Source organism: Enhydra lutris, unplaced genomic scaffold, assembly GCF_002288905.1.
Source record: "Enhydra lutris kenyoni isolate GAN:26980312 unplaced genomic scaffold, ASM228890v2 scaffoldscaffold68, whole genome shotgun sequence".
NCBI lineage: Eukaryota > Metazoa > Chordata > Mammalia > Carnivora > Mustelidae > Enhydra > Enhydra lutris.
Window position 1 is genome coordinate 13,200,985 of NW_019154152.1, and position 22,013 is coordinate 13,222,997.

Consider the following 22,013-nt stretch of genomic DNA (forward strand, 5'->3'; position numbering starts at 1 on the left):
AACCACCCAAGTATCCTACAGTCAGGTTTTAAACCCAACCCAAAGTTCTAACTACTATTCCATACTAATTATATAAATCTACTTGCACATATGAACAAAGACATATGTAGAAGAACATTCTTTGTAGCACTGTTTATAAATAGCAGAAGATTAGAAACAAATGAACTGTTCACCAACAGAGGATTGCTTAAGTAAATCAGGATTGTGGGGAGCCTGGGTGGTTTAGTCTGTTAAAAGTTCCACTCTTCATTTTGGCTCAGATCATGATCTCAGGGTCATGAGATCGACTCCACATTGGGCTCCATGCTCAGCATGGAGCCTGCGTGAGTGAGATTCTTTCTCTCTCCCTCTCCCTTTGTCCCTCCCCCAACCCATGTGTTCTCTTCCCCACTGAGCAGGGAGCCTGCTTCTTCCTCTTCCTCTACTCCTCTCTGCCCTTCTCCTGTTCTCTCTCTCTCAAATAAATAAAATATTTTAAAAAAATAAATAAAATAAAATAAATCAGGATTTGTTATATAGACTTTTAAAGATGAATGAGGCAGACCTATCTCCCTATCAATTGACTAAGAGAATGATCTCTAAGATTGTTCCATACTGTTGTGTGAAAAAAGGTACAGAACACTCCATATAGTACTCTGCCATTTATGGGGAAAAAATGTGGGAGTGAGAGTGACAAATACACATATGATTACATGTGCTGGGGGGAAACTAAAACCAGAAACTGTATTTGGTTCTGAAAAGGGGTATGGGGCAGGTGGAGGGGGAGGAATGGGAGAGATACTTTTTACGTTTAGCTTTATACATTGTTTAACTTTTATCCTTTTTAACTTGTGTGTATATTTTAAGGAAAAAAAAAAAAAACCTTTGAGGCTTTCCTATGTGACAAATATGTTCACTAGCAATGAACATCAAAACAGACCAAGTCCCTTCACCCATGAGTTTATATTGGGGAACAGGGTTAGAGAAGGTCAAACAACTCAATAAAGAAAACAATTCATTTTCAAGAAAACAGATCATCAGACAGCGATAAGCTCTGTGAAGGAAATAAACAAGATGATGAGAAAGTCATTGAGGGAAGCCACTTCAGATAAGGTGGCCTGGGAAGGTCTCTTCAAGGAAATAACATCTGGGCAGGAACCTGAAGGATAAAAATAAACAAATCTGCAAGATGAAGGCAAGAGCAATGCAAGCAGAGCCAAAACCATTTACAAAGGCTCAGAGATGGGAGAGGGCTTGGTATACTGGCAGACGAAGGAACAGGAAGAAGTGGGAGTGTGACTAGAACACAGTGAGCACAGAAGAGGAATGAATGAAATTAGGTTGGAGAGGTAGGCAGGATTCTGTAAACCCCAAGGTAAGGAGCTTGGATTTTATCTGGAGAATGAGAAGTCACTGGAGAATTTTAAGCAGGGAAGTAACATGACCTGTTCATATTTTCAAAGATCACCTGGCTGCTTGGTGGAAAATGGATTTTAGGGAGAACAATGGGAGCAGGGAAGAGACCAGCCAGGATGCTGTAGCTCTGATAGAAGATAACCATGCTTTAGAATGGTGGAGGTAGAAGTGAGCAGAAGCAAACATATTCCAACATACATTTTAGATGTAGAATTTGTAAAACCTGTTAGTGAGTGAAATGTTAGGAGTGAAGGGAAAGGAGTAATCGAGAATAATTTTTGGTTTTTGGTTGGGTGAGTGGTAGTGTCCATCTATAGAGATGGTAAAGAATGGGAAAGGAACACACTGGGGCATGTATGTGAGAGGCTGTAAGGGAATTAAGACCTCTATTCTAGAGACACTAATTCTGAAATATCTGTTAGACATCCCAATGGATTTAGGAGTCTCATCTGATGTCAGAGGAGAGATCTGGGTTCTCAGCTCTCTTCGACAGCTGACTACCACTTCTTTGCAATTCTCTTCTTTTCCCTTTGGTTTTGATGGCACTAATCTCTTCTGGTCTTTCTCCTATCTCCTGCACTTCTTTCTTCCTTCCCTTGAAGTTGGTATTCCCTAGGGATCTCTTTTGGGCTTGTTTTTTACTATAAACTATCTCTGGGCCACATATCTAAGTAAAAGACTTCCAAATACCCTTACATCTTACATGTCCTAATATATATCATGGCCCCCAAATCTGTAACTTTAGCTTAGATTTCTCCCCCATCAACAGATCTATATATCCAGTTGCCTACAGGATGTTGCTACATGGTTGACTCACAAATACCTCAAACTTAGTATGTCCCAAACTGAATTAATCATGCTTCTTCTTTGCCTCTGTGCATGGTAACACTACCCATTTAGCTAGCTAGGGCCCAAATCTCAAATTAGTATTAAATCTTCTTTTCCCCAGTAAAACAGAGCTCAGTGTACCTGAAGACCTCCCATACAAGAAGAAAAACAAATATAAGGTCATGCACTCATCACCCAGGAACCCCAGACACTGGCTCAATAATGTGCTGTATCCTCTCTTGCCAGTCTTCACCCTTCTCCACCCTGCTTCCTGCCATGGAAGCTGACACATCACATGGATCCTTTGTCCCAGTATAAGACTGGAGGGAAAGGAGAGTAAGATCAAGTTTCTCTTGCTCTCCTCCTGCAAACTCTCATTCATTCTTTAAGTTCTCAGTACAATATGACTTTGTTTCTAAAATGGTAGATGGGGTGGATTTGGGGATAGGATGGGGATATCAAAGGCAGGAATATACTAGAAGCAAAAAGACCACTGAAGAGATTTTCATAGTCATACACATTGAGAAATAATAAAGGTCATTAGGGAAAAACATCCTTTGAGGGCTGGCCTTCATGTTTTTATCTGCCTGTCCCCAACATCTAAGCCTGCTCCTCAGTAATGAGAATATACTCAGCATATATTATTTTAAAAAATCAAAATCTAAATAAATAAATAAACAAATAAACAGATAAAATAAGAACTGTGAAATAAGCAAATATCCGGAGTCCCAGGTTTACCTTATATCCATTGTCTTCTTTGCGGTTGTGAGAAGCAGTAATCATCACACCTGCAACTGCTTTGAGCTCCTGAACTGCATATGGCTGAAAAAACAGTAATGCCATAATTCCATTTTGCTTTCCAGCTACTTACACATTTGATATAAGAATAACCTTGATTAAGTAACAGGAGAAGGCATTAAGACATAAACAGCCTATGACTTCAACAATCAACTCCAGATACACTGGCTGGGATATAGCTAAAGCCATCTAACTGTTAGGTCACCAGTAGCCACTTAGCTATTAGACTGAATGGCTTTTTCCTCCTAGTCTAATTTACCTTAGCCCTATAAACTTTTCTTTTCTTTTTTTTAATTTAACAGATATTTAATGAACACTTACTATATGCCAGACTCCGAAAATACGAATTATGAATATAATCTTAAAAATGTTAGTGGGAGTTAATTTAGGAATCACCTAATCTATCACATTTTACACATTATAAAATCATAAGGGAGAAGATTCAAGGGTAGAATAACATAGGTCTACTGACTTCCAATTTGAAGATCTTTATATATATTCCATGACTCTTATAACATATACAGGTCAAGTCACCATCTTCTCTCCCAAAGTTAATTTCCAGGTTAGATTTCCCTTTTTCTCTCTAGTAGTTACTATTTGTCAGCCTAGGATATCCCTCCTACCCCTTCTACCATCACTTCTGATTTCTCTTCTCCTGGCCATAGGGAACAAAAGATCCAGGTCTGACCAGAGTAATTTATTCCCCTGATGATATGATTCAGAGACTGGCTCATAACCACCCAAGCCTGGTCAGGGTCCTTCCCCAGGATGTTTCTTCTGCAGCTAGTCAAAGAGAATTGCCAAGGAGGACCACTAAAAATATCTTCCTTACATATTAGAGTAAATCTACCTGTAATGAGAGAGGAAGGCTAACATACCGGAATTGATAGTATTTGGAATTGGCAACCCAATGGCAGAATCCTACAGACATGCTCTAGATTTCTGAACCCTTCCTGTTTTCTGTCATTCGTTAGAACTAATTGTTTAGTGATTCTTTCACTTCTTTGAACGACTCAGTATATTTCCAGTGAATCACTAGAATGGTTTATAAAGACGTTATCTATTTCTCAAATATTTGGGAAAACTGGCCTAATAAAATTATCTGGACCTGCCATTTTTAATTTGAGAAGATTAAAAAAAAAATACCAGTTGAATTTCTTTAATGGTTATAATTCTCTTCAGGTTTTCTATTTCTTATTAGTTTTGATGTATCAATTATTCTAGGAAATTGGCTAATTTCATCTAAGCCTTCACATTTATTTGCATTATGTTCAGAATACTGTGGTTTTCTTAATCTCTAGTATATATATTATGCTCCCTTTTAATTTATCGTATCTTTTTTTCTTGAACATCTTTGCAAAAGTTTTGTCTATTTTTATTAGTCTCTTCAGAGAGTCAACTTCTGCTTTTAGTCATACCTGTTTTTAAAATATTTCTATTTAATCAATTTTTTCCTCAGACCTTCACTATTTTCTTTCTTTTACTTTATTTAGATTTAATCTGTTTTGACTATAACATACTAAGCTCTTTATTTTTTCATCCTCCCTTTTTCTAATATGTTCATTAAGGCTATATATTTCCCTTGAAGTAGGGCTTTAGTTATAGTCCATAATTTTTGCTATTTACTGTTTTCATTGTGGCTCAGTTTCAAATACAGGTAGTCCTTGCTTTGCACAATTCCAAAACACATGAATTTCTGATACCATATTTTAGTTAAATAACACCCAACAATACAGTCAACAACAACACAATTTCCCAACAATGCATTCAAATTTCAGTTACCATGGTATATTAACTGTGAGAAACCGTATCAAGTGCAAACTTGCTAGCTCTTCAGTCCATAAATAATATGTATATAAGAGATCCGTCATGACCAGTGACCAATCACGTCACTCTGTTAAAGTCTGCCAGTGACTTGTGCATCTGTTATCAGCTCTAAACAGACAGCAAAGCATGTAGTTGTGTTGCCTACTTAACTCCATGGGATAGTTTGCAAAAATGGATAACTGAAAGAAGGAACTGGCCAAGAAAGATTAGAGGGTAGAAAAGGAACAAAAAGTGACAACAATGGAAGGGAAATTTAAATCAAACATAAGTGGAATTACAGAAGAAAATAGCTGGGAATGATGACATTGCTGTCATTCAAGAGATTTTCAATGTGCAACCAGATGAGCTTAGTGTAGGTGAACATATGGATATAAGTGAGGAATGTGCTTGTGATGAAAAGGATGAAGATGTCCTGGGGGAAGTGATATTGGCAAAAAAACTTCACATTAAAGGAACTCTCAGAGAAAAATCACAACATTGAAAGTACAACGGATACACTATGGGAAACTGATCCAAACTTATAAAGGAATGTGACAATTCACCGAGAAATAGAAAGGATGCTCACTCATATTAAGTTATACAATAAGAAGCACATGTTGTTCATACTTTCTTTACCTATCTATCTAGCCCAACATGGGGCTCAAACCCATGACCCAAAGATCAAGAGTTGCACATTCTTCCAACTGAGCCAGCTAGATGCCCCTGTCCTCTTCATACTCTTGATAAATTTTTTTTTTACCAAGAAATAAAACACTTTATTCTCAATGTTTTTAATGTTTTAATAACAGTGTACTATATAAGCATTAATTTTACTATTTTTATAAACAATATTTACTATTGTTCAGTGAAAATAAACTCAGAGCAAAATTTGTTTTCCTTCCTTTTGTCCTTCATATCACTTAATATATAACTATAAGCATGACAAAGATTTGAATCCCAGTTGAATTAAGAAATCTTTTTAGGAGCAACAAAGTGTACAATCAATAACATGACACACTTACTACAAAAGGTGTAGGAACATATCTTGAAAAAAGGTACACAGGAACATCTTTGGCTAGTAAGACTGCAGCAGTGAGTTTAGCAAGTCTAAAAACAAAAATAGAGATTTCACTTAGTCCTTAGCTTACCACACATTTTAAAACCCAACCCTCCACAAAATAAATGTTTCATATTGTAATTATTCTGAATATGTAGTAGCCTAATACAACAAATTCTTACAATCACTGGTTATTTAGGCTTCATGTCCCAACTTAAAAATGTTAAATAAGATTTTTTGAAAAGGAACTTAGTAAGAAATAGAACTGATATTTTAATTTTTCTTTTTCCTCATTCATCTTTCTTTACCAAGAAATAAAACCTGCAAAAGGCAAAAAGAATGGAGGAAAGTGAATTAAGAGAATTCAAGAAACAAAAATAATTAAACCCTGAAAAAAAATATTGCTATCTCCTGATTATCTATGTGTGCAAATGCCCTAAAACTAATTAAATGTGAGTACAATGAGAGAATACAAGTTATACGATCACTCCTACCTGATACTTGTGCCAAAATATTAAAATCATACCATAAACCATGATGTCATTCTAAATACTAACTCTAAATATTTAAAATTTTAATTCTGCCTGTAAGAGCGAAAGGTTATAATAGAAGCTTTAACACGCTTCCATTTCAGCTCTAAAATCAACATCAGCATGTGATCACATTTCTAGTTGACAGTTTCCTGTTTCAGAAATCCTACCACTAATTGTTTTTAAGGTTTTATTCCAGTCCAACTTAATCTCTGAAACAATTCACACTGTACCTCTGGCTGCTGCAGCTGCTAGTTACTTGACCCCGGGTGTCATACCCAACAACAAAGCCTCTCTGCTTGAAGTCTGAGAAACATCTTTCAAGGTATTTGTACATTCCCTGAAGCAGATAAACACAAAAGATTAGTTCCTGACTAATACCTGCATTTTCCACCATTTAAAATCCATTATTTTTATGTGTTGTGTGCAGTTTATTGGCTCATAGGGAACTGGCTTCCACCTTTATGCTCGTGTTTACCAGTGTGGGAATAATACTGTTCAGTCCTCAAATCTGAGAGGACAAACATTTATTCCCTCAAGTGTCAGACACATTTAATACCACAGAAATATCAATTAAGTAACTATGAAAGCCAATACGATACATAAAACATTAGGGGAAAAAGAAGGGATAAGAGAGTCAGTATGGTTAAAAAAAAAAAAAAATTGTTAGAAGAACCAAAAGATATTGTTTCTTGCCTTATGGCTGTAGACAACAGAATTTTGACCATTTTAGGCCCTGCTAAATCTCAAGACTGAAGCCAAACAAAAGATTTGACCTATTCATGACACAAACATTTTAAATCAGCAACATAAACCTTCATTAGAACATTTCCTTCTTTCTTTCTTCCTTTCTTCCTTCCTTCCTTCCTTTCCTTTCCTTCCCTTTCCTCTTCCCCTTCCTTCCTTCCTCTTTCTCTCTTTTCTTTCTTTTCCTTCTTCCTTTTCTTTTCTTTCTTTCTTTCTGTCTGTCTTTCCTTTCCTTCTTCCTTCCTCCCTCCCTCTCTCCCTTTCTTTCATTAATTTTAAGTAACCTCTACACCCAACACGGGGCTCAAACCCCCAACCCCAAGATCAAGTGTGCACGTTCTATCAACTTAGCCACCCAGGTGCCCCATTAGAACATTTCTTTTTTCCTTTTTTTTTTTTTTTTTTCATTAGAACATTTCTTAAGATGGCTGATCCCATTTGCAATTCCTTAGTTCTAAAATCTCACAGAAAGAAAATTTCATAAACTAGGAAAATTTGCAGCCAATGGCGACAAAAAAAGAAATGAAAGTATTTAATACTGAAAACATCATAACAATAAATTAGAACCATTTAAGTGTCCTATGAATGATTTGCTAACTTTAATAAATGCTTTCATCTCTAAAAATAACACTTCATATTGTATAGTCCTTTAAAACCACTTTCACAAATGTTGGCACATTTAATCCTTACAACCCCAAAAAGAAAAAAATGAAGATACCTTGCCTATTTTTGTCTGCCCTTCAACATCTTTTCAAAGAAAAGAGCAGACAGAATAGACTGAAGCTCCACTCAATGACTTGCCCAAGGCCTAAATTCATCTAAATTTACTGAAGGCTACTATATGGCAGGCACAGCTAAGACTGTATGTGGCAGCACCTAGAGGCCCCAGTGACTTCTGGACCCCTCTTTCAGATATAATTATTCTTTCCAACCTACTCCTGAAAGAGAACCTCAAACACCTCCCTTTTGGCCTTAGTCTATACTTTGTATTTGATTAAGCTCTTCTCTCCAGCTAATCTCTTAAATCAGGCAAAAACCCCAGCTGGCAAAACATCCTGTGATGGGAACCAAAACTACCTACCCCTCCAATAATGCCAGCAAGACCCTGCATGAGTGACCCCAAGACAACGATTGACCTGACCTTTACTGCCCACCTGCACATACCCACTACTTTTGTCCTACACTTTCCTTATATAAACGTAGAAATTTTTTCAGCCCTTTGGAGACAGTCTTTGAGATGTTAAGTCCACTGTCTTCCTGGTGTTGGCCACACTGAAATTCCTTTCTTGTTTCACCACCACTCTGTTTCTCCGCCTTTGGATTTTGTCAGCAGCAAGTGGCCGAACCTGGGCTGCTTAGGATCTCCAGAGTCTGGTGCTCTTGCACCACTGCGCTCTGGTTACACTCCCTGGGACTGTGGGTGTGAGTCTGTGGATGTGTGCGTGCACGCATGCTTGCTATAGCCCACGCTGGTTAGTTTCACCAATTTATTTATTTCTAAAGATGATGCTATCCTCAAATCTCACAGAACTTCCTACTATTCTCTGGTTTAAAAATCTACCTTTGCTGGGCGCCTGAGTGGCTCAGTGGGTTAAGCCACTGCCTTCGGCTCAGGTCATGATCTCAGGGTCCTGGGATCGAGTCCCGCATCGGGCTCTCTCTCAGCGGGGAGCCTGCTTCCCTCTCTCTCTCTCTGCCTGCCTCTCTCTCTACTTGTGATCTCTGTCTGTCAAATAAATAAAATCTTTAAAAAAAAAAAAAATCTACCTTTGCTTATCCCCATAAACCTAGATTCTGAAAAGGGATAGGGCTTAAGAATCAGATTCCATTAGGCTTTTCACTTCACATAATGGAATCTCAACTCTAGTAACAATTTACATTTCCATAGAAAATGATTTTGAAACACCTCCTCCAATCCTTTTTGTAAAGTCAAGGAATATTCCTTTATTAAAAGCTTATAAGGAAATAAATTTATTAAAAAGAGTGAGCTGACACATCTCTCGATGAGGGAAAGAAAGGAGACGGGTGCAGAAGTGGCACGTATCCTACCTCTTTAGTCATCTTGTCGTCTGTTCTTCCCCATCCCCTGCATTAGCCTTTGCCTTTAGAGAATTCCCTCAGAACAAGGCTAAGAATGATTTACTGTTGACGCTATTGATTAGAATTATATCTTTATATCTACTGAGCAATCCTCCAGTCCAGAACTATTTTTAGTATATGCTAAATGCATTTTAGCCTCAAAAGTATACAATTCCTTGAAGCAGTAGGAATGATTCACTAGAAAAAGAAAGTAATCTGTTTCTATGTTGCATAAAAATGGGGAGAAATAAATTATATTATATCATAAGCTGTTTTAAGGAACTCTCATGGACTATAAGAAACAAACTGGGGGTTGCTGGGGGAGAGGTGGGCGGAGGGGTAGGGTAATTGGGTGATGGACATTAAGAAAGGCATGTGATGTGATAAGCACTGGGTGTTATACACAACTGATGAATTATTGAACTCTACATCTGAAACTAAGGACATTTTATATGTTGACTAATTGAATTTAAATTTAAAAAACCTCTCATGGATATGGGCACTCTTAAAGAACTCTCATGGATATGGAAAACCATATTAAAGGGAAATGTTTTTAACTACATTTTCCAAATACTCTGGTTAATCTTTATCAATGGCCATATGCCAAAATGAGTAATTCTCTTTTTTCTAAGTTTGTTTCTTTCTATCAGTTGGAAATGTCAATATCCATTTCCTGATTTCAAATGCAAATTAACAATGTCAAGAGTTTGAATATGGTCACCAAAAGAACTCAATCAGAAAGTTAGTCTATAACCTTGAAGATACACAAATGCCTTCTAAAATAAATCTTATGCAAGACCAAAGATCAGGATTTATTCCACATTTTTTACTTAAAAAAGTACCTTCCTAGATATAAAGTTTGTTTTTGTTTTTAGAAAGGCACAACCTAATTTAGAAAGCCAAAAAATAGTGTGATTAAAAAGTATACATATAGTACTTTGTAATTCTTACCTGTGTTGACTGTATTACTGTAAGGTCATTAATATAGCAAAATCCTGCCCCCATAGTAGAACGAAGTCCTGCAGTCCCAAAAGTCATTCGGCAACAAAGACGATCCCGGAGCTCCTTGTTCATCCCATTCCGTAACAGATTTTCAATCTGCTCTTTTGTTTTGGGATTCTATAAAAAAAAGGTATTAAGACTTAATCAGGATCACAAGCAGGGTCCTAATATGAAGCCCTTCTGAGGAGCCAGGAAGTGTTACGTATATATCACAAGGTTCTAGACACACTATAGATTCCACAGTGCTAATGATCAATATTAGTATGTATAATAAAATACCTGGCCCTTTATGGAGTCCCCCAAGGAGCCAGGCCCTTACTGGAGTCCATTTACATATCTCTAATTATCACAGCATTTTTTGGTAATACTATTCAAGAGTTTTTTAACAAATTGATAAACTTAAGAGCTATAAATCAAAAATAAGCCTCTTAGTCAAAAAATAACATTAATTAGAGTCTCTATGTAAAGTGTTAAAAGAAATGTGGAAGCTATTGGGTAAAAGCCATCAACAGACACTTATCAACCACTTCCCAAATCTCTGTGATTCAAAGTGACCAGATAAGTGTTCCTGCTCTTTAAAAAGTCACAGAATACCACTCAATGTATCCACAGTAAAGATGACCATGAAATGGTCTTAGATATTACTTGTGGACTTAGATAAGAATGAGAATGAAAATTCCATCCAAACTTGGCTTGCTGAGCAGGACACACCAACATCTACATTTTAGAATTCTGTGTTTCATTATCACATCTTTTACTTTATTTTCATAAAGCTCAAGGATGCCCCTGACTGAAATAGTACTTCACAAACAATTAACTTCAAACAGAAATGTAATAAAAAATTAGAATAAAATTTGTAGGGATTTTCCAGTATTTTCTTTTTAAGAGTCAGAGTCAGATATTATGAAAATAAAGTGAACCACAACTTCTCCCTTCCATACTTAGTGTAGTATGGATTTAGTCCATACTAACAACTTAGATCTTCTACGTCTATAGCCTATACAATAATGAATATTCCGAATGATAAACCAAGGCACCTACAAGGTGCTAAATATGAGAGTATATTTGCACTTGCAAAGAAATAAAAACATATTAATATATATTTAAACAGAAAGGGGGCACCTGGGTGGCTCAGTGGGTTAAGCCTCTGCCTTCGGCTCAGGTCATGGTCTCAGGGTCCTGGGATTGAGCCCCGAATCGGGCTCTCTACTCGGTGGGGAGCCTGTTTCCCCCCTCCCCCTCTGCCTGCTTCTCTGCCTACTTGTGATCTCTCTCTCTCTGTGTCAAATAAATAAATAAAATCTTTAAATATCTATATCTATATCTATATCTATATATATCTCACATAAAACCTTAAGGAATCTCCCTTTTATAAATGGCACACACTAGCAAATACACAGGCTATATAAGAATATGAATAGCTATTTTTTTTCAAGATTTTATTTATTTGAGAGAGAGAAAGAAAGCATGCCATGTGTACAAGCCAGGGAGGGGCAGAGGACCCTGAGATCATGACCTGTGCGTAAGGCAGACGCTTAACCAACTGAGCCACCCTGATGCCCCAAAATAGGAATAGCTGTTAAGATAAGAATCTAAACAATAAGATTACCTGTGCTACTATTTATTATTCTAATGTCTAAGATACCACCAGATTTGATAGAGGTCAAAGAGACTTGAAGAGGGCTAACACTTAAAAACAAATGTAAGGGGGGCCTGGGTCGCTCAGTGGGTTAAGCCTCTGCCTTAGGCTCAGGTCATGATCTCAGGGTCCTGGGATGGAGCCCCACATCGGGCTCTCTGCTCAGCAGGGAGCCTGCTTCCCCCCCTTTCTCTCTGCCTGCCCCTCTGCCTACTTGTGATCTCTCTCTGTCAAATAAATAAAATAAAATCTTAAAAAAAGAAAGCATAAGAATGGCAAAAATTAAACACTAAAAACACCTGCATTCTGTAGAGGGTACATGACAGTGACACATAGTTAGTGACACTGAAATTGGGGTAGTCCTGGGGGACCTGACTGGCTTAGTCAGAAGAGCATATGACTCCTGATCTTGGGGTTGAGTTTGAGCCCCACACTGGACACAGAGATTACTAAAATTAAATAAATAAACTTAATTTTAAAAATTGACGTAGTCGTTTTAGAGTTTGCAGCCACTATCAAAATTTAAACTGCATGTACATTTTGGCCCGTAAATTTCTCTGTCCACAGCAATATCTTCACCCAAACAAAAAGATTTATTCATGTAAGAATGTTGATTGCAGCATTTTACTGGTAGTAGTATTATTACCATTGCATTGATAAAGAACTTAAGATTTAGAGAGGGAGCCTAGTAACACTGAGCAAATATTAGAGGTCTAGATAGGATTTGAATCCAGGTTGGTCTGGCTCTAAATCCTATACCACCTCACTACAAACAACAAAACAATTATGTAGAGCAGGCTAATAATGCTTCTAATAATAATAAACTCCAACTATAAGGTAAAACATTATTCTTTTTAATTACAGCTAAATAAAAATGATCTACCAGACATGAATATTACTAGGTTACTGAGTACTTCCTAATGTTTAACTGCACAGCTACTAGAGTAGGGCCTAAAAATTCTATTCTCTGTTATAAACATCACAACCAGTCCTAACCTAATTCCTGGTTCTGAAAGAGCCTATAAATTAGAGAAAAATAAAAATGGATTAAAAACCATAATGCATTAGACATAAGTATATTTTTATTGTAAACAGTGCTAAGCGATTATAGTGACAGGCATATGAAATCTACTTTAGGTTTCTCCACTATTTCATAGGTAGATAATTTTAAATTAGATATTGATGTCTCAAATGTTTTAAAATATACCTAAAGGGCTCTCTATGTAGCCATGATTATATTTTCCATTCAGATGAATTTGTATTTTTTTGTTGGTTTTTTTTTGTATTTTGTTGTTAAAATCTTCAAATGACTATGATTTTTATAAGCTATCATATATGAAGGTTCTAAAGAACTACAAATTATTTTTAAATACTATTTCCACAGAGAAGTCAGATGTATTAAGTGAAAAGAAGAAGTATGTATAAAGTGTTTTATCTGTGTAAAAAGAGGTATGTGTATACTTATATATCATTCCAGAAATACTCCATGCAAATGTAAGAAACTAAAAATAGTGATTATCTCTGATGGGGAAACCAGGAGTGAGGTCTGAGGTAGGTAAGTGACTTATTTTTATTGTACAGCCTTGGTACTGTTTGGATATTTTATGGATGTCTTACTTATTTTATGGTAAAAACTAGGTAAGTATCTATGATCGCTGAGGGAAAACTACTTGTGTGTCTACTTTTTACCTCACAAATTGTTCTTTTTAGAACAGCACCCACAGAGGGCTATTAATAAAACATACATTGGATCTTCCTCAAATACAAATTATTGTTTGCTTAATAAATGTGCTCCCTTATTGACAACGCACTCATTACTTGAGAGTAGGAACAGCCTAATCAGTCAAAAGAGAAAAAAAAATGATTCAACTGGTGTCAACCGTAAAGAAAGCATCTCTAAAATTATACTGTAAGTCTGTGGAGAAGTTATATGATGTACATACTTTTTGATAATGCACTTGTTGATCTACATATAAAATGAAAATTAATTATTTAGAAAGTAAATGCATTCAATCTGAACTAAATTTGCTCTTAACCAGTATATTTTAGAATCCTAATAATTTTAGTACCCCAAAAAAGTAATCCTGAAGAAAATCCAAAAAGATTTTAGTGACTGCTAGCATTTTCTATACTTCATCAGGAGTAAAGCTGATTGTTTAGTAGGAAATCAGTAAGCTAAAGAGTACAGAATTAAAGCCATGCATTATTTTCAAATTTTACCTGTTTACCCAAAATTTTCCTTTAGGTTCTAATCCTATGGATTGCTGCAACTTTATATGGCTGAAATGAAGAAAAGAAAGTATCTTCTTACATAAAACTCTGTGGAGTTCTGTTTTTTCCATAGTGTAGTCCATAAGGCCCAAATTCAAAGAAAACATGAAAGAACCGATTTCCACACACACACACAGAAGTACCTCTTCTAACAAACTTCTTACAAACTCTCATCGATGTGAATAAAGCTATATACCAGACCAAAGTCACTCCAACCCTGCCTGCCATGAAATGAAAGTATTAGTACTCACTTACGAAGGATTTTTTTGGACTCACCCAAGCTTTTCTGAACCTATTGTGTACGTAATTAGAGGGTTTCTATATTATTTATGTGTAATAAATGTAAATATGTATAAAAGGATGTAAAAGTAATTAATAATCATTATATAAAACAAATCAAGTTTGTCAATGAGGAATTCACCTATAAATCTTAATTCCTACTTCTTTTATAAACCTAATATTTGTATAATTTTTATACAACTTGAATCTACTCTATTAATATTCTAGTACTAAACCTAACAGCATAAAAATAATTTAAAATGTGACCCTCATTGTTTAGAAGATTAGAACAGATCTAAAAGAACATAATATATATTCACAATTCAAATCCTAATATTGTTATATATATAAAGATGAGGCAATAGACACTGGGGAGGGCATGTGCTTTGGGGAGCACTGTGACTTGTGTAAGATGGATGAATCACAGACCTGTACCCCTGAAACAAGTAATAAAGTAAAGAGAAAAAAAAAGATGAGGCAATATACAAAATTGACTTTTTAGTGGCTCAAATATATCTAAAATTGCAAAGCTACAAATAACATTTTAAAATTTTACTGACAGAGGCTGCTGTCTAAACAATAAATACCCATTTTATAAAACTACAGAGAAAAAATATTTAAGTTTATTTCTAAACAGAAGTTAAAATAGGAAACTGCAGTCTGAAAATCCAAACGGTAAACTCAACTGACATTTACTTCTGAGGGTCAGCCAGTTTGAAGATCCAAATCTAGAGACCTGGAGTAGAACATGTTTTCCCAACCAGCTGCTTCCTTATTGAGTCCAAGATATACTCTTGCTAATCAATAATTTTTTCCCATTTAAGGGTCTTTGTATAATTCTAAAATTTTATTTCTCCATCTTTAAAATTTATTTTTCATATAGAAGTATAATTGACATACATTATATTGTTTTAAGTATAAAATAGTGATTTGAAAATTCAATAGATTACACAATGCTCACCATGATAAATGTAGTTATACCATCTGTCACCGTATGTTAATACAATACAGTATTATTGACTATATTCACTGTGCTATACTCCTCATCTCCATGACTTGTTTATTTTATAACTAGAAGTTTGTATTTCTCAATCCCTCTTACGTATTCTGCATATGCCCCCACCACTCTCCCCTCTGGGGACCACCAGTTTGTTCTCTGTATTTATGAGTCTGTTTCTGGTTTTTGTTTGTTCATTTGTTCTGTGTTTTAGATTCCAGATATAAGTAAAATAATTTCTCATTTTAAAAAATTATAGAAATTACCATAAATTAAATTGGCTTAGATAAATTCAAATGACTATTCTTGTCATATAAAATGAGATGTCATTAATAAGAACTGGCTTAATAAAATTTGAGAAATAACCAGTTAATGAATATAAAAATCGTATCCAGGAAATAAAGATTCTAACTATTCAAAAAGCAGAAAATACAATTCCAAATATAATATATTGTTATCATTTAAGTATAATATTAAATATATCAAAATTATTATGAAAGATCAAAATGTTGATTATTATATTTCAAAACTGAAGATTACATAGGCATAGTCTTTTTTTTTTTTACTGTTCAATAACATAGTCATATTCAAGTATGTATTAAGCTTTAAACAAAAAATATTTCTCATATAAGGCAGTCAAAATAAAGCATTTCAAATGTTGTTTTTCCTTAGGTATTCTGACACATACTTTTCTTGACTAAAACTGCTCTTAAAAAATAAAGTCTTGGGGCACTGGGTGACTCACTGGGTGAAAGCCTCTGCCTTGGCTCGGGTCATGATCCCAGTGTCCTGGGATCGAGCCCTGCATTGAGCATTGAGCCCCGAATCGGGCTCTCTGCTCAGCGGGGAGCCTGCTTCCCTTCCTCTCTCTGCCTGCCTTTCTGTCTACTTGTGATCTCTGTCTGTCAAATAAAGAAATAAATAAATAATTGTTTTTAAAAAATAAAAAATAAAGTCTTAATTTAAAAAAAAAATAGAAAAATCACCTCAGTAGATACAGAGAAAGCATTTGAAAAATTCAACAGCCAATAATAATTTTTAAATTTCTCAGTAAATTTTTTTTTAAGATTTTATTTACTTATTTGACAGACAGTAGTAGGCAAGTAGGCAGAGAGGCAGGCAGAGAGAGAGGAGGAAGCAGGCTCCCCGCTGAGCAGAGAGCCCGATGCGGGGCTCGATCCCAGGACTTCGGGATCATGACCCGAGCCGAAGGCAGAGGCTCTAACCCACTGAGCCACCCAGGCGCCCCTCAGTAAATTTTTAATAGTAATTCCATGAGGCATCTACCCAAGAGAAATGTTTGAAACATGTTCACACAAAGACCTGTAAATGAAGTTTTTTTTCTGTAAATGAATTTTTTTTTAAAGATTTTATTTTATTTATTTGACAGAGAGAGAGATGTCACAAGTAAGCGGAGAGGCAGACAGAGACAGAAAGGAGGAAGCAGGCTCTCCGCTGAGCAGAGAGCCCGATGCGGAGCTCGATCCCAGGACCCTGGGATCATGACCTGAGCCGAAGGCAGAGGCTTTAACCCACTGAGCCACCCAGGCGCCCCTGTAAATGAATTTTAATAATAGATTTATTCTCAACAGTTGAAACCTGCTGTCCCATCAACAGGTGAATGAATAAAAAAAATTGTTGTACATCCATAAAATGGAATAACATTTAGCAATAAAAAGGAATAAACTGCTGAAATAGACAACAAAATGGATAAATCTCACAAGCATTATGTTAAGTGAAGGAAGCTAGACATGAAAAGTCTACTATTGCATGATTTCTGTAAAGGCAAACTATAGGAACAATAAAGAACTATTACAGCTCAACAATAAAAAGACAACCCAATTTAAAAAGGGGCAAAGGAGGGGCGCCTGAGTGGCTCAGTTGGTTGCGTATCTAACTTCCACCAGGGTCACAAACCTGGGGTCCTGGGATCAAGGCCCTGGAATAAACCCAGAGTCAAGATCTCTCCTCAGTGTGGAGTCTGCTTCTCCCTCTCCTTCTGCTCCTTGGTAGCACCCCTGCTCATGCTCTCTCTTACTCTCTCTCAAATAAATAAAATCTTAAAAAAATAAAAAAAACAGGCAAAGGATTCACTAAAGAAGATGTATAAATAGACAATTCACTGTAATAAGTATTGATTCATGCTACAATATAGATGAACTTTGAAAATATGCTAAGTGAAAGAAGGCAGACACAAAAGTCACATACAACAATAGTATGCTTCCATTTATATGAAAGGTCCAGAATAGGCAAATTTAGACAGATGAGTGGTTGTCAGGGGCTGGGGTGGGGGAGGAGGAACAGGGAGTGACTACTAATGGGTATGGGGTTTCTTTCTGGGATGATTACAATGTTTGGGAATTAGATAGTGGTGACAATTGCACAACCTTTTGAATATACTAAAGCCCACTGAATCATTCATTTTATTTTATTTTATTTTATTTTTATTTATTTTAAAGATTTTATTTATTTATTTGACAGATAGAGATCACAAGTAGGCAGAGAGGCAGGCAGAGAGAGAGAGAAGGGGAAGCAGGCTCCCCGCTGCGGGGCTTGATCCCAGGACCTTGGGATCATGACCTGAGCTGAAGGCAGAGGCTTTAACCCACTGAGCCACCCAGGCGCCCCTGAATCATTCATTTTAAAGTGGTAAATTTTATTTCACATTATGTGAATTATATCTCAGTTAACAAAAACTATAGGACAAAATTAGATCAGTGATTGATAGGGGTTGGAGCAAGGGGATTCACTACAAAAGGGGCAGGAGGGAACTTTCTGCAGTGATACAAATGCTCTTTGTGATATTGGTTATTCAATTGTATACACTTTTCAAAATTCATTAAATGGAACACTTAAAAGAATGAAACTTACTGTCCATTATGTAAATGTAAATTATACATCAATAAGCCTGACTTTAAAAAAAGTATATAGAAAAGCCCTAAAGCTGAGGTTGAAGTAGAGGAAATATGCAGAAACCCAGAAGCACAGTGTTTTACATTGTAAAGTATGAATTTATAACAAACAATATTAGGTGGGTTTTTTTCAATTACCTTTATAAAACATTTGAAAAATATAATTTAATGTTAAAAATACAAAACTTGAAAGATACCTGAATTCTCTTCATGAAGCAGAGTTGTTGGGTTTTTTTTTTTAAAGACATGCAAATTACAAAAATAAAGTCATGGGTGTGAGATGCACTGGTAGTAGAATATCAACTCTCTTACTTTTAAGTTTTTCCTGATAATTATGTAAAAGTTCCTTGATGTTTGGGATATTTAAATCATAATTCTATGTAAGTATGAATCTAATTTTACAGAAACCACAAATGAAACTTACTATTTTTGTAAAATATGACATTTCTACCTAATGAACATCTTAGGCTGTATTTGATGTTATTTTATTGTTGACTTGCATTTTGTTAAGGAACTATAGCTTCTGGTACTATTTAGGCAAAAATTAACAGTATCCACATTTTCAAAAGTTATAGGGGCACCTGGGTGGCTCAGTGGGTTAAATGCTCTGCCTTCGGCTCAGGTCATGATCCCAGGGTCCTGGGCTCCAGCCCCACGTCAGGATCCCTGCTCAGCGGGGAGCCTGCTTCTCCCTCTTCTCCTCCCCTCTCCATTTCTGCTCTCTCTCTCAAATAAAATCTTAAAAAAAAAAAAAAGTGCTCAGAACAGTGCTTGGCATGTAACAAAGCCAAACACACACACAGTTTGTTATGCTTAAACTCCACTCCAGTGTCCCCCTTATATCTTCAGCTCCAGCAAGAGTTTAACCACTATCACGGGGCTTGGGTGAATAGAACCCATCTGCCTGGGTTCTGATCCCACAGCCACCATTAACTAGCTGCGTGATCTTGGACAAGTAACTGAACCTCTCTGTTCTTTAGTTTCCTCATTTGTAAAATGCTAGTGATAAGAATATCGGGACCTAATGAGAGTATTATCAAAAAGGGGGGGGGGCACCTGGGTGGTTCAGTGGGTTAAGCCTCTGCCTTCAGCTCAGGTCATGATCTCAGGGTCCTGGGATAGACCCCTGCATTGGGCTCTCTGCACAGCAGAGAGCCTGCTTCCTCCTCTCTCTGCCTACTTGTGATCTCTGTCAAATAAATAAATAAAATATTTTTTTAAATTATATATTAAGTATTTACATATTATAAAAACACAATACTTCAATTTTGGGATTTGAGTGTTTTCAGATACTGAAATAGTTTTGACCAAGTGATTTTTTTTTTTTTTAAAGGAGCTGTTCAGCTTCCAAGGTTATCTTGACTTTGAATTAAATGAAAAACAAAGCTATTTTCAAACAAACAGGAAATTTAGACAAAACTCTAGTATTCTGGGGCGCCTGGGTGGCTCAGTGGGTTGGGCCTCTGCCTTTGGCTCGGGTCATGCTCTCAGGATCCTGGGATCGAGCCCCACGTCGGGCTCTCTGCTCAGCAGGGAGCCTGCTTTCCCCTCCTCTCTCTGCCTGCCTCTCTACCTGCTTGTGATCTCTGTCTGTCAAATAAATAAATAAATCTTTAAAAAAAAAAAAAAAACTCTAGTATTCTTAGATATGCCTTGTTTACTTCAGAGAAAAATGGAAGGGGAGGAAAATGGGATCAGTTAAGTAGATATGGGAATTTAAACTGAACCTGTAATTTATTTCTTTAAAAAGGAGATCGGATTCAAATTTAGCAAAATATTGTAACAAAATAGGAGATGCTTATCATTCTGTGTTTTCATTTATTTTTTATTTTTTTAAGATTTTGTTTATTTATTTGACAGAGACAGAGTGATCACAAGATCATAACCAGAGCCGAAGGCAGAGGCTTTAACCCACTGAGCCACCCAGGCACCCCTCATTCTGTGTTTTTAAAAAGGAGAGGTCGGGGGCTCTCTGCTCTGCAGGGAGCCTGTTTCCTCCTCTTTCTCTCTGCCTGCCTCTCTGCCTACTTGTGATCTCTGTCTGTCAAATAAATAGATAAAATCTTTAAAAAAAAAAAAAAAAAGGAGAGGTCAGACGCCTGGGTGGCTCAGTGGGTTGAGCCACTGCCTTTGGCTCAGGTCATGATCTCAGGGTCCTGGGATCAAGTCCCACATCAGGCTCTCTGCTCGGCGGGGAGCCTGCTTCCCTCTCTCTCTCTCTGCCTGCCTCTGTCTACTGTGATCTCTCTCCGTCAAATGAATAAATAAAATCTTTAAAAATAAATAAATAAATAAATAAATAAATAAAAATTAAAAAAATAAAAAGGAGAGGTCAATTTGTTAAAAAGGCTCATTACTTCTTTAATTCGTTGGAAGGCTCTATAATCATCCTAATGTAAAACTCTGTTACCCATAATTCTAGAAAAGAGTCTCCAGGCTACCCTCCACATCTCCAACCCATCTCATCTTAATTACATACTGCCAGACTAATCAGCCAAGAACCAACGCTGAAGTCCAGTTCCATTATATAGAATATAAAGGTTAGGAATTAGATTCCAAAGGCCAGAGATCAAAATCTTTTCAGATTGAAATACTCTCTCCATTTCTCTGAATCCAAGTTTGTATACAGGGTTAAAAAAAAAAGGAAATAACTACCTCAAACAATCCTTGAAAGATTGAGGGTTTTTTTTTTTTTTTTTTTTTACATGAAAGCATCTATTAACGTATCTGGCACATGATCACTCAATAAACAAGAGATTTCCTTTTACCTTTACGTAATCTTTTTTTTTTTTTTTTTAGATTTTTAAAAAAAAATTTATTCCTTTGAGAGAGAGAGTGCCGCCAATGAGGTCAGGAGCAAGAGGGGGTCATTGGGAGAGGGAAGAGCAGACTTCCCACTGCGCAGAGAGCTCCACTGAGCAGAGAGCTCCACCTGGGATCTAGCCCTGGGCCAAATGCAGAGGACACCCAGGAGCCCCTCCTTTATGTAATCTTCACTGCCACAGCAGTCCATACACTATACTTGAGCTAAAATAAAAAAATCTTCATTATTCTCTTGCACACTGCCCATTGTTTCATTTCCCTGATCAGTTTTGTTTTCCATTTTATTTTTCTATTTTTCCCACCTTAAATTTTCTGTCCCCATATTCATCATCTATTTCTATCTTATTTATCCTTCAAGGCCCAGCTCCAATTCTATTTGTTACGTAGTCTTCCTGACTTTCAATTTCTGTGGCTCTTAAAAAGCAGTGTCAAATAGTTGACCATTAATTGTTCTTTACTTGTATCATTTTTTTAAAAGATTTTATTTATTTATTTGATAGAGACACAGCGAGAAAGGGAATACAAGCAGAGGGAGTGGGAGAGGGAGAAGCAAGCTCCCCACTGAGCAGGGAGCCCAATTCGGGGCTGATCCCAGGATCCTGGGATCATGACCTGAGCCAAAGGCAGATGCTTAACGACTGAGCCACCCAGGTGCCCCATTTGTATCTTACTTTATTTTTTTTATTTTTTTTTAAAGATTTTATTTATTTATTTGACAGAGAGAGATCACAAGTAGACAGAGAGGCAGGCAGAGAGAGAGAGGGAAGCAGGCTCCCTGCTGAGCAGAGAGCCCAATGTGGGACTCGATCCCAGGACCCTGAGATCATGACCTGCCTTCGGCTCAGGTCAT

The 22,013-nt window shown here is 36.5% G+C and overlaps 1 protein-coding gene across 1 annotated transcript in view; it reads right to left on the reverse strand.

Annotated features, from left to right (window-relative positions):
* Positions 1 to 22,013, reverse strand: part of LOC111159470 (phosphoglucomutase 2 like 1) — a 49,653-nt gene that overhangs the window by 16,387 nt on the left and 11,253 nt on the right. Inside the window, exons 2-5 of the mRNA XM_022521977.1 lie at positions 10,192 to 10,359; positions 6,648 to 6,754; positions 5,850 to 5,934; positions 2,962 to 3,045 (exon numbers count right to left, since the gene is read on the reverse strand). Coding sequence (XP_022377685.1) covers positions 2,962 to 3,045; positions 5,850 to 5,934; positions 6,648 to 6,754; positions 10,192 to 10,359 — 444 coding nt within the window. The remainder of the gene's footprint in view (positions 1 to 2,961; positions 3,046 to 5,849; positions 5,935 to 6,647; positions 6,755 to 10,191; positions 10,360 to 22,013) is intronic.